The sequence below is a fragment of the Rattus rattus genome, chromosome 4 (assembly GCF_011064425.1).
Source record: "Rattus rattus isolate New Zealand chromosome 4, Rrattus_CSIRO_v1, whole genome shotgun sequence".
In the NCBI taxonomy this organism is placed as follows: domain Eukaryota; kingdom Metazoa; phylum Chordata; class Mammalia; order Rodentia; family Muridae; genus Rattus; species Rattus rattus.
In genome coordinates this window covers 15,256,631-15,269,220 of record NC_046157.1, presented here as the reverse complement: position 1 = coordinate 15,269,220, position 12,590 = coordinate 15,256,631, and the positions used below count along the sequence as shown (strand labels likewise).

At 38.5% G+C, this 12,590-nt stretch overlaps 1 protein-coding gene across 3 annotated transcripts in view; it reads left to right on the top strand.

The window, feature by feature from the left end:
• The window catches only part of Atp13a3 (ATPase 13A3), a 52,206-nt gene that overhangs the window by 9,932 nt on the left and 29,684 nt on the right, over positions 1–12,590 (top strand). For all 3 annotated transcript variants that reach the window (XM_032900064.1, XM_032900063.1, XM_032900061.1), the window contains 11 exons: positions 865–999; positions 2,180–2,252; positions 3,905–4,036; positions 5,016–5,195; positions 5,308–5,465; positions 6,188–6,376; positions 7,905–7,966; positions 9,159–9,309; positions 11,632–11,748; positions 12,287–12,304; positions 12,398–12,551. In XM_032900064.1, the coding sequence (XP_032755955.1) occupies positions 865–999; positions 2,180–2,252; positions 3,905–4,036; positions 5,016–5,195; positions 5,308–5,465; positions 6,188–6,376; positions 7,905–7,966; positions 9,159–9,309; positions 11,632–11,748; positions 12,287–12,304; positions 12,398–12,551 (1,369 nt within the window). The remainder of the gene's footprint in view (positions 1–864; positions 1,000–2,179; positions 2,253–3,904; positions 4,037–5,015; positions 5,196–5,307; positions 5,466–6,187; positions 6,377–7,904; positions 7,967–9,158; positions 9,310–11,631; positions 11,749–12,286; positions 12,305–12,397; positions 12,552–12,590) is intronic.

The following is a 12,590-nucleotide window of genomic DNA, read 5'->3' as shown; positions in this document are numbered from 1 at the left end:
AAAGACTTGCCAGTCTTTGTTCAGGTTTGGGCTATAGATAAAAAGTAGTATTGGGTGGACGCTTTAGTAGAAGTAATGATTGTTTTCCACCACTTTCTTAGAGTGTAAGCATGGTTTCATGTATGATTAAAACATTTAGGAAGCCCCATAGTTTGAGAGTATCTTATTAAGCAGCAGTCTCTGATTTTTTTTTTTTTAAAAGAAAGCATTTCTACTTGCTACTTCTTGTATGGATAAAGTTGGAATCATTTCTTAATATTTCGTTTGGGTTTGAAGTAAAATGGTACTTTAAACATGAAAATGCTTTGAAAAGTACAAAAGCAAAAGTCGAAAGACATTGGGAAGTAATTAAGAAAGATGAAAAATACCATTTCAAAACCCTCATTACCAGGACTTTCTAGTCATTTATTCTAAGTTCCCTTTGAGAGCAAAGTAGTTTGCCCATTATCACATATTATTTTTTCCTTATATGCCAATAAACTTTTGAAATGTGTTTTCTTTTATGTTCTTTAAAGCAAACATTTGTTGTTTGATTAAAAGTTTTGTTTTAGCTCAGAGCATAGAATTTATTACAAATAAATTTACTTTAAAAAGTATAATATATAAAGAACACCTACCTAAATTTTCATACAGGTTGGCCTTTTCTAGTTGAACCTGTTTTTGGGTTTGGTATGACCCTAAATTAATGTAAATAATTTAAGCTTTCTGGATTAAGTTTAGTGTTCACTGGGAAGCAAGAGTAAGGGTGCGTGCATCCTTTAAGAACCTGGTTGTTGACCTCTCCAGTCTGTGGTGGGGAATCCATATGCATACATATCCTCTTCCGTTGTTGATGGAGCTTTCTTTCCTTTTCTTTTTAACTAGGTTCTCAACCCATTCTACATTTTCCAACTGTTCAGTGTTATCCTGTGGAGCATCGATGAGTACTATTACTATGCTCTAGCCATTGTGGTCATGTCCATAGTGTCCATTATAAGTTCACTGTATTCCATTAGAAAGGTAAGTCAAGTTTATTACACATCTCAGGAATATAGTTGCATTTTTAATAACTTGGCAAGGTTTGTAGAATGAATAGTACTTGGTATTAAGTACACTTGCTGTTATTTGCACATACACACTTCCTTTTGCTTGTTTGTTTGTTGAGACAAGGTAGCTAGAGGGGCCTTTAACTAATCCTGCTTTCTGCTAGACCTTGGACATTTTTTTTTAAAGTATGTACTAGTGTTTTGTCTGCATTTAAGACAGTATACTGCTTGTGTGTGTGGAAGACTAGGGAGTGTTTGTTTGTAACCAAGGGCTTTTCTTTTCTTCTTTTTTTCGGAGCTGGGGACCGAACCCAGGGCCTTGCGCTTGCTAGGCAAGCGCTCTACCACTGAGCTAAATCCCCAACCCCACCAAGGGCTTTTCTACTTTGACCTTCTGTTTTGAGAATGTGTGTGGATGTGTTCACTTGTCAGAGTCCAGTTGTGCCCAGAGGCCCCAACTTGATCCTGAGTTTTTCTTGGATTGTTCTCTACCTTATTCATTGTGTCTGTCCATTGTGGCAGGGTCTCAGTTGAACTCAGTGCTCATGCACTGAACTAATTGAGCTAGCCAGCTTGCTCTAGGAATCTCACTCTCGCCTCTTGAGTACTGGAATTATAGGCAGACTGCTTGGTGTTGATGTGAGTGATCAGATCTGAGCTTGAGTAGTAAGTAGTTATCTTAGTTAGGGTTTCTATTATTACTGTGAAGAGAAACCATGGTCCCAGCAACGCTTACAAAGGAAAAGATTTAATTAGGGCTGGCTTACAATTCAGAAGTTTAGTTCATTGTCATGGCTATAAGCTTGGGAACATACAGGCACACATGGTGCTAGAGGGGTAGCTGAGAGCTCTACGCATGGATCAGCAGGCAGCAGTAAGACAGTGATGGTGTCTGACCTGAAAGTCTGAAAACCTCAAACCCACCCCAGTGACACACTTCCAACAAGGCCACACCTCTTAACAGTGCCTCTCCCTATTGGCCTGTGGGCCATTTTCATTCAAGCCACAAGTAGTGTATCAACCACTGCGTCCTGTGACTTTTCACATTTATGTAGGCAGAGCAGTAAACAATGATCAAAGTAATTAAGTTTTTTTAAAATTATGTTGAGAAATGGATTTATATTTATTAGTTTTTGATTTCTTTTTTCTTTCAGCAATATGTTATGTTACATGACATGGTGGCAACTCACAGTACTGTGAGAGTTTCAGTTTGTAGAGTAAATGAAGGTAAGAACTTCCAATGAGCACAGATCGTCCAATTAAATGCTCACATGTAAAGTAAGACTGTGTGCACATATGTATCTTATTTTTTAAAATTGCATTTATTTATCTCACTGTATGCATGCATATGTATGGAGATTAGAGGACAACCCATGGGAAATCACTACCACATGGGTCGTGGTTTATCGAGGAGTAAAACTGAAGACATGACCTAGATCAAGAACGGGGCTGTAGAGCAGCAAAGTGTGGAAGTGAAAAAAGGAAGCCTTTCGAGAGGTCTGCACAGTGGATGGATGATGGTGGTGGTGTTACATGGGGCATAGTGAAAGGGAAACACTCATTGTAGGAATGAGAGGCTTGGAGCATATAAACTGAGATGATGACGTAAAGGACAGACAGTATAGTAGCATGCTCTCTGGAGGATACTTCCATTTCTCCAGGATATACCAGTCAGCCTTCATGTATTCTCAGCGTTCTTCTCCCCTACCCCATTGCCACTTCCTGCCTCCTCCCTCTTGCCGCCTTCTTCCTTCTCCTTTCTTCCTACCTTCCTGGAGTAGATTGCTAAATTTTGCAACTCTGACTTCCTAAGAAGCTGGGGTTCTAGGTTTGAGCCATGCCCTCAGGCTCCATTTTGTTGACTGTATTCAATTGATTACTTCCTTCCCAGTAACTCCCTTCTCTCACTAGATTCTCCCACACTGGCTGCCACCTTACTTATTTTGGTAGGATTATTTGCTTATTTTGTTTTGGAGGTTTTTGTGTGTGTTTTATTTCTGTATTCTAGTAGCACAGACCGGCCTAGTCTGTTATATAGCTAAGGATGACCTTGAACCTCTAATTCTGTTGTATAAACTGGTATTCCTGAAACCCAAGAGTTGTTGTATTGTTTTTAGGCAAGAGGCACCTACACACACAGACACCTGAGAAGGGTCTTACCAGGCTGGCCTCAAATTCATGATTTTGCTTTTTCAGCCTTCCAAATGTTGGGATTTCAATGCCTGTTCTAAATTTTCAAGAAGACAATTAAGTAATATTAAATACTTAATAAATTCAGCTTGCTGTACTTTAATTTCAAAGACTAAAATATACTGAGAAAGGATGAGAAATAATTGCGGTGAGGAAAGAATACCATTGGAAAGAAAATGGTAAATTTTATGTGTTTTAGTTTTGGTAGAATTGGAGAAATTATTTTGCTTGTTCATCAGAATTTCCTGTGTGGACTTAGGCTTGTATTTTAAGGTGGCTGACAGCCAAAATTGATTGACAGGAGTATGGGCTTGTGATGGGAACTTGATATCACCTGTGTTTAGTCCTCATCCTGTCAGAAGACAAGTTAGCTGACATATCTCAATGCTTGGTGCCTATGGAGGCCAGAAGAGGGCGTCAGATCCCTTGGAACTGGAGTTACAGATAGTTGTGTTACCTCCATGTGGGTGTTGAACCCAGGTCTTAACTGCTGAGCCATCTCTTTAGCCTTGATGCTTGGTTAATGCATAGTCCTATTTGTTGAGACACTCCATGTGATGCAATTTTGGTACTAACCGTACTATTGTAGCATCTTACTGAGAGCAAGAAACTTTTGGGTAGGTCATTTATTTATTTGCTGTGCTTTTATTACAAACTAAAGACAATTTCTAACTTTTTTTCATTTTCAGAAATAGAAGAGATCTTTTCTACAGACCTTGTGCCGGGAGATGTCATGATCATTCCATTAAATGGGACAGTCATGCCTTGTGATGCAGTACTTATTAATGGTACTTGCATTGTAAATGAAAGCATGTTAACAGGTAAATGGAGTCAGCAATGCCATGCTCATTGTTTTTGATGGTATTAAAATTCAGTAGTTTAAACTTTTTCAAAATCATAATCATTTACTCATAAACGTGATCGGTAGTGATTTTCTATATGTAAGTAGACTACATTCTGGGCTGAAGATTATATTCCTTCTGGTACTGACCATATTCCTAGACCTGCTTCTTGTCACTCCTTGGACATAGGGAAATGGTCTATAGTAAGAGAAGAGGAAAGAAGGCCTTCGTCTACAGAGATGATATGTTTTTGCTTTTGTATAAATTATGTGAAAATGGGAATAAATCAAGATTTTTTAAATATTCTTTTAATTGGGAAGAAGTAGACTTTAAGCTAATTTAGTTGGAAATTCACAACCTAGAAGTGGATCTTTCTGACTTTTAAATTGTGTTCTCTTTTTTCATTATCATAATCTGACTGGAAATTATTTCCTGCATGGTATTTTGAGACTTAAAGCACACAATGTCACACATGTCTTTTCTACATTCTTGTCTTTGAAGAAGTGTGAATACCCTAGAGAATTATCCTCATACTCATTTCTTTCTTCATTGCTCAAATTGCCTTACGTTTCTGTGATATGTGTCTATATTGTATCTTTCTGTCTAGTGGTGACTAAAGATATCATGACATCACCAGATACTGAAAGTAATAATACTTTTAAATTTTGTTCTTAAGGATGTATGCTATGTCTTTGGGATTATTTAAGGGTCAATAAAAACAATTTTTATGTAATGGCAGGCATTTTTAAATTGTGAATCATTCTCTGGAATTACTGTGTAAAGCAGCTTTATTTCTCAGTAAATCAATTGATGAACAAAAAGATGGTTTATTCACTGTGTTGTCCAGATGTAGAGCAGTTCTTATATACAATACTGTTAGGTAAACTTCACCATCTTTTCAGTATGTATTTGACATTGATTTCTAAGATAACCTTTAAAATTTGATTTTTCGTAATAGGAGAAAGTGTTCCAGTGACAAAGACTAATTTGCCAAATCCTTCAGTGGATGTGAAAGGAATGGGGGAGGAGCAATACAGCCCAGAGACTCATAAGCGGCACACTTTGTTCTGTGGGACGACTGTTATTCAGACCCGTTTCTACACTGGGGAACTTGTGAAAGCCATAGTAGTTAGAACAGGTAGATTAAGTCTCTTTTGAATTTGAAACCTACTGGATGTTTATAAAGGCATTCTGGTTGGTGAGGTAAATTCTTATAAAAAGATAAACAATTTTCTTTAATTTTTTGAAAGGATTTAGTACTTCCAAAGGACAGCTTGTTCGCTCTATACTGTATCCCAAGCCAACTGATTTTAAGCTCTACAGAGACGCCTACTTGTTTCTGCTGTGTCTTGTGGTCGTGGCCGGAATTGGGTTTATCTACACAATCGTCAATAGCATCCTAAATGAGGTACAGAACTTTTGATAGGTTTGGACCTTAATTATTTGTCATATGTCTGAAGTTAATATTAATTCTGAAGAAAATATGACATTATTTATTATATTAGAAAGCAAAATATATTGGGTAGCCTAGGCAGGAAAATTGGAAGTTCTACGCCAAGCAAGATCTCAACAACAAAACATTTCCCATATAGCATATAATTTTTCAGAATGTCTGCTGCTTTCCTTTAGGTGATGTAAAGCACACACCAAAAGCCTTTTCTTACTTGTGGGATAAAGTAAAATAATATATACAATAATAATTTAGCTAAGTTGTCCTGTTCCTAATTCTGCCTCTAGGGTGCTGGAATTACTAAAATCCTTTTTTAAACACTTATTGAAGGTACTTTTAAGCCCTGGTGCTTATAGGATGACTGTATCAAATCAGTACTTCGGTGTGAAGGTCATGTGAAGAATCAAGGTGTTAAAATGAGACAAGTACTTTGGCCCTTAGCTCTCCTTTAGCTGTTAGTGTCTTAGTCCATTGGATAGCTCATTGAAACATCTTTGTTAAGAATTCCCACTCCCCTCCTACATTGGGGTTTGAACCTAGGACCACAAACATTCTAGGGAAGAATTTATATGCCTGTTGTTATAGATGAGTGTATATATTTATCACAAAAAGTTTATTTTTCAATGAAATTAGTAAATTGAATATTGTGAGTTTGATGTTTATTTTTATGTTGATTGTAGAAAGAAGTTCAGGAAATAATTATTAAGTCTCTTGATATCATTACAATTACTGTGCCACCTGCTCTTCCTGCTGCAATGACTGCTGGGATTGTGTATGCTCAGAGAAGACTGAAAAAAGTTGGGATTTTCTGTATTAGTCCCCAGAGGATAAACATCTGTGGACAGCTGAACCTTGTGTGTTTTGACAAGGTTGGTTTGTTTCATAATTGTTACAGTGGTACTTTTAAGTATTTATGTTTGTGCTTTATGAATTGATTTGTCCTTATTTTTAATAGTTTTGTAGTTTTCCTATTTCTCACTTAGTTACATATTCAGATTTTGAAATTTTTTTTTCCCTATCCCTCTTCTCCCATTTGAAAAAGGTTTTCACTATATAGCACTGGCTGGATTCATTCATTCATTTATATAGACTAGACTGGCCTCAAACTGACAGAAATCTGCCTTCCTCTGTTCTCTAGAGTGCTTGGATTAAAGTCACGGTGTACCACCATGCCTGGCCCTCTTTCTTAGCTTTTATTTATTGTTAATCTGTTGAGTGTTTTGCATACATCTTTGTCTATACAGCATGTGTGTACAGTTCGCATAGGCTAAAAGAGGTGTCAGATTCTTGGAACTGGAATTACAGAGGGTTGTGAACCACCATGTAGGTGCTGGGAATTGAACCCAGGTCCTATCAGAGAATAGCCTTTTGTTACCCATCTCTTCAGCTTTTCTCCCCAACCTTTTCTCAGTGATCAGTCACTTGAGTGTTGCTTACTTACCCAGATCTGCAAATTAGTGTTTGTATTCAGTGTCTTAACAGCAGTTCAGGGAAACAGATGACTGTAGTTTCAGCATCTGGGAAAGTGAGACAGAATGATCGCTTGAGCTTGCAAGTTCTAGGCCCTCTGGGTAATACGGGCTCTGCCTCAAAGGAAAGAGTCTGTTAGCAATAAAATTTAAGATACGGGTGTAGAGACAACTCAGTTGTCTGCTCTTGAGGAGGCGCTGAGTTTGATTCACATTACCCATATAGCACCTTCCAGCCTTCTATGACTACAGTTCCAAGGGATCTGGTGCCCTCTTATGGTCTCCACAGGCACCAGGCATGCACAGGGTAAACATTTATATATAAAGTCAAAACACCCATACACATAAAAATAAAATTTCAAAAAATTTTAATGAATTAAATATAGTAGCATTAACTAAGAGTTATATGGTCTGTGGCGTTTTTAGGCAATTCTGATTTAATAGAATAGACACGATATGTATTTACTATGATTTTATTTTACTATTCATAAGTATGCATGTGTATGTATATATATATGTACATATTTAATGTTATGTTAATTTTGTTGAAGAAAATCAGTCTTTTTTTAAACGTGGGTTTGACCAGTTAGTAGCTCTCTTTTGGCGTTTACGTTTTTTTCTTGCTTCCTTGTCCCCTAGTCTGTCCTACCATTATCTCTCCTACCAGTATATAGAGACTTCCCGTTGGTAGGTAGGTAGATTGACTGGCTCATTTTGTGTCTGCACATGAGTATAGTCGATAGGCAGGTGCCTGCTTGTACTTGAAGGAGTCCTAGTGCAAGTACCGTTGAATGCAGTTTCTCATTGTTGATGTGTCCCGGAGGACTCCCGCCAGTGTGTGTGTAGGTGTTATTGATTTGGGTCTTGGCGTTTTGTTTTAGTTTTGTGAGATATTGTCCTTACTTTGTGCATGTGTACTTTTTTTTAGACTGGAACTCTTACTGAAGATGGTTTAGATCTGTGGGGAATTCAGCGAGTAGAAAATACCCGGTAAATATCAGTTGGATTTTATAGATTATCAGTCTAGTTCATTTTTAACATTTTAGCATATTCAACATTTAAATATAATACGACTATACCTACCATTAAGAGTAAACAACTGATATTTTTCTATGTATATTTCAGATGTCTATTTTAAGAATTATGGGAAGTATATGTGTGTGTATCTGTGCGCATGCACATGCATGTGCTTTTAGTCAGAGCACAACTTGTAGGAGTATCTTTTTTCCACCAGCATCTGGAGTTTGAACTCAAGCTTGGTCGTCAGGCATGGTGCCTTTATCTGCAAAGCCTTTTCAATACTGATTTTTGTTTGCTTAGCCAAAAGCACTGGTGGTTTCCATGCTACCAAATAAGCTTTACTAATGTTTTATACTTTGAGGATTTACTTTGAGGATATACTTTGAGGACTTTGGACCAGGAAGTACCAGACATTCAGATCCAGACTTTATTCTGTACAGCACAGTAATTCAACATATTTTTACATAGGAAACTAAATCTCTTGTATTTCTGCCCTTGCTCTGTTAACCTTGGTGGGTGGTTGTGTAACTTACAGAAAACTACAGGACTGCTGTCCTTCAGTTCCCTGTCTAGAGTGGGGACAGTAACCGTCCTGGGCTGGATATATACAGCTCAGGGTTAGATCAGCTGCCTCTCACATTTGTGTGTGGTGCACATGTGAGTGAGTTCAGTAGTCAGACTCTGCGGTAAACAAATTAAAGCAAACGAAATGAGTTTGTTTTTCACTGTTGTGCCTGCTACAATAGTAGGAACAACACATCTTGCTAAGTGGGTTATTTTTATTTAGTTGTTTAGGGGCAGGGATATTTGTTCGTGGTGTCTCTGAGGATCAGATTTAGGCATTGTAGCTAGCTAGCTAAATTCTTTACTTGAGCTGTACCCAAGTCGACAGCCTACTCTTGTTTGAATTCACTGTAGAGTGGATTGACTGAACTCCCGATCTTCTACTTCTTCTGACCCTCTCTCACTGTACTTAGCTTATTTTTAATTAAGACCTTAAGGTTATGTTAGGGGGTTGGGGATTTAGCTCAGTAGGCAAGCGCAAGGCCCTAGGTTCGGTCCCCAGCTCTGGAAAAAAAAAAAAAAAAAAAAAAGTTATGTTAGAATGTTGGCTTGAATCTAGAAATTTGTGGTCCTAATTCAGTGTGTAATCTCTGTTTAGATTCCTTTTACCAGAAGACAATGTTTGCAATGAGATGTTGGTAAAATCTCAGTTTGTTGCTTGTATGGCTACTTGTCATTCACTTACAAAAATCGAAGGAGTTCTTTCTGGTGATCCACTTGATTTGAAAATGTTTGAAGCCATTGGGTGGGTAAGTTCAACCTTTTTTTTTTTTTTTTTAATTAGAATAATTTATTTAGAATATTAGAATTTTTTTTTTCTGATTTTTATGTGTGTTTGTGGTTTGCCTGCCTGTCCTTTGGAAGAGCCTCTCTGCTGAGCCATCTCTTCAGTCCTACGGTCAACTTTTTTGCTTTTCGTTTTTGATACAAGGTTCATGTAGCCTAGCACACAATAAACACAGCTGTGTAGCCAAACTGTCCTTCCTTTACCTCCTGAGTACTTGAATGTGCCCCCCTTGCACTCTGTTTTTGTGGTGCTAGGCTGTACCTTCACCAGTGGCTTCTCTTGGTTTCCCCCAACCCCCGCCCCAAGATTCTAGCTCTGTCACAGAGCCTGTACCTCAGCTTCTCTCCATGGCCACATTCATACCTTCAAAATAAGTACCCTTAAATGATTCAAGCACATTACTAGTTACATGAGATGCAGTTGTGGCTACCCTGAACTACATTCTATGATGACCAGAGAAATAATCCCATCAGATTTCAGCTCAGTGATTCTGGTCTTGAGATAGGGCTTATCTGTGTAGGCCTGGCTCTCCTTGAACTTCCTCTGTAGTCTATGCTGGCCTCAAACTCAGAGATCCTCCTGCTTCTGCCTCCCTAATGTTGGGATTAAAGGCATGTTCCACAATTGTCAGCCACCAGAATTTTAATCACTGCTAATTCCTCAGCCCCAGCTGACCATTATCAGTTGTTCTCATCTTTTGTTAATCACAGCTAGTTCTTAAGCACCAGATGACCAGAACCACAGATTCTTAATTAAAACTACTTAATAAGTGGTTGCTTCCCCTCTGAATCTTTACAAGTCAGACCTCCGTGATCCACACTGGTCTCAGCTCGAGCACTCGGTGCCTTTTCTATCTCAAAGTTTCAAAGTCCTTCCACAATCTTTTCCAAAACATGGTCAGGTTTGCCACAACAATACCCCTCAACCTGGTATTTCTATTTTTGTTAGGGTTTCTATGGCTATGGTAAAACACCATGACCAAAGACAGCCTAGGGAGGAAAGGGTTTATTCCAGCTTATAGTTCCACACAATACCCATCATTTAAAGAAGTTTGTGTAGGAACTCAAAGCTGGAACTTCCTGGAGGCTGGAAATGAAGCAAAGGCCATAATCCTGGCTGTCCTGGCACTCATTAGAACTCAGAAGCACCGCCTGCCTCAGCTTCCTGAGCTATGGGGTTAGGGCAAGGGCCACTGCGCCTGGCTTCATCCTGTTTGCTTCACCTGCCCAGGGATGGCATCATCTGTAGGAGCTAAGTCTACCCACATCAACCATTAACCATAAATCATCAGTCATAAGTGTTCCCATCAGACTTGGGGCATTTTCTTGGTTGACTTTTCCTCTTCTTAAACCTGACTTAAAACTGATTGTAGGACAGTAAGATACATCTCAATTTTTGAGATGATCAGATGTGGGAAACTGTTGTGGAATTGTTTAGATTTAAGTGTTTGAAAATGCTTTCACTGATTCCTCCAGTTAGTGAATTAGGCTAATTTAGTTTACTAAGTACAGGTTTTGCTTCAGCCTGGTTTTGGTTTGGTGTGTTCATGCCAGGCACATTCTGCCATTGCCCTAGCCATAACCCTGGCTGTTTGCAGTTTTGTTTTGTTTTTTTTTTTTCTTCACTCTTACCACTTTACATTTTTGTTTTATGTGTGGGAGGGAGAGGGAGAGAGAAAACACTGAGAATTCATGAACTTGTTTTGGACTGCACATGGACAGTTTTTCGGAGTTGGTTCTCTTCTACCACTATAGGAATCTCAAGATCACAATCAAATAATTTTGGCATAGCAAGCATCTTTCCTAGGAAAATAAATTGAGCCAGAGAGGTGGCTCTGTGCTTAAGAGCACGAGCCTGCAGAGGACCAGTGCTCAGTTCCCAGCAGGATATGGGAGCTTAACTCCATAGCTCCAGTCCCAGGGAGTCCACACCTCTCCTGGCCTCTGTTGTCATCAGGTACACAAGTAGTGTACAATATACCCATTTGTTGACAGAAAAGAAATCAGTGTGCTATTACAGACTAAAAGTACTTACAAGTAACAGCCATGTGTGTCACTCTCCTTCTGATGACAGCCAGGCTATTCACATACGTATGCTCTTTATTCTCTCTCCAACTTCTTTCTCTCCTGATCCAAAAGTTGCCAGGTATTTAGTAGCTATTTCTGTTTGTTTTATTTATGTTAATAATTTAGTGTTGACATGTCCTTTGATAGCAATTTTTTTTAATGGTTCACTAAAAATGAAACAAGTCTGGAATTTTGTGACGTGGAATTTTTGTCTTTAGGTTCTGGAAGAAGCAACTGAGGAAGAAACAGCGCTTCACAACCGGATCATGCCTACTGTGGTTCGTCCTTCCAAGCAGCTGCTGCCTGAGTCTACAACTTCAGGAGACCAAGAAATGGTACAGTGTAGTGGCTGCTTGCTTTTAATTTAGTTTAGAAATGTATACAGAAGAAGCCAAGCCGGTATTTACTGAGTTTATCAGGAAGGTTACCCTGCGGTGCTAAGGCATTGCATTCTCTGTGAGCTGTTGAGATTTCACTCTCAGTGCCCTTCTGTTCCCTTCCTGTTTATAAATGGGATAGTCTTTCTAGTGTGCATTCTGTGCTCCTAGAATTTATAGAAAGGTACTCTTACTAGTTTTACTTTTAAATAAAATTTAGCATTCCCCTCATTTATTTTAGCTTTTAATGTGTCAATATTTTTATTTCCAGACTATTTGAAATGTTGAATATTGTTTCCCACCTCCTCCCACCTTTCCACTAGGCATTGAACCCTTTGCCTTATGCATTCTGGCCTGGTGGTCACCACATGGTTTTGGGAGCCACTCTAGTAACTTAAGTATTTAAAGTCACTTGTCATTTTCTAAGTGAGGTTTATAGATGTTTAGTTTTTCTAGCTAATGTGTATTAATCTGTACTTTCTTCTCTTGTCTTTAGGAGCTGTTCGAACTTCCAGTAAGTGAAGAATGCTTTCTTTTTAGATAAGTACATTTGCTTTTACCCTTAAAGAATAATAAATCTTTTGTGTGCACTTTTGAAATTAAATAGGCTATTTATGAGATAGGAATTGTTCGACAGTTTCCATTTTCTTCGGCTTTGCAACGGATGAGTGTGGTTGCAAGGACACTAGGCGATAAGAGAATGGATGCCTACATGAAAGGAGCCCCCGAGGTCATTGCCAGTCTCTGTAAACCTGAAACAGGTAAGGAGGCTCTGGATACAACTCTGATGTCAACAAGAA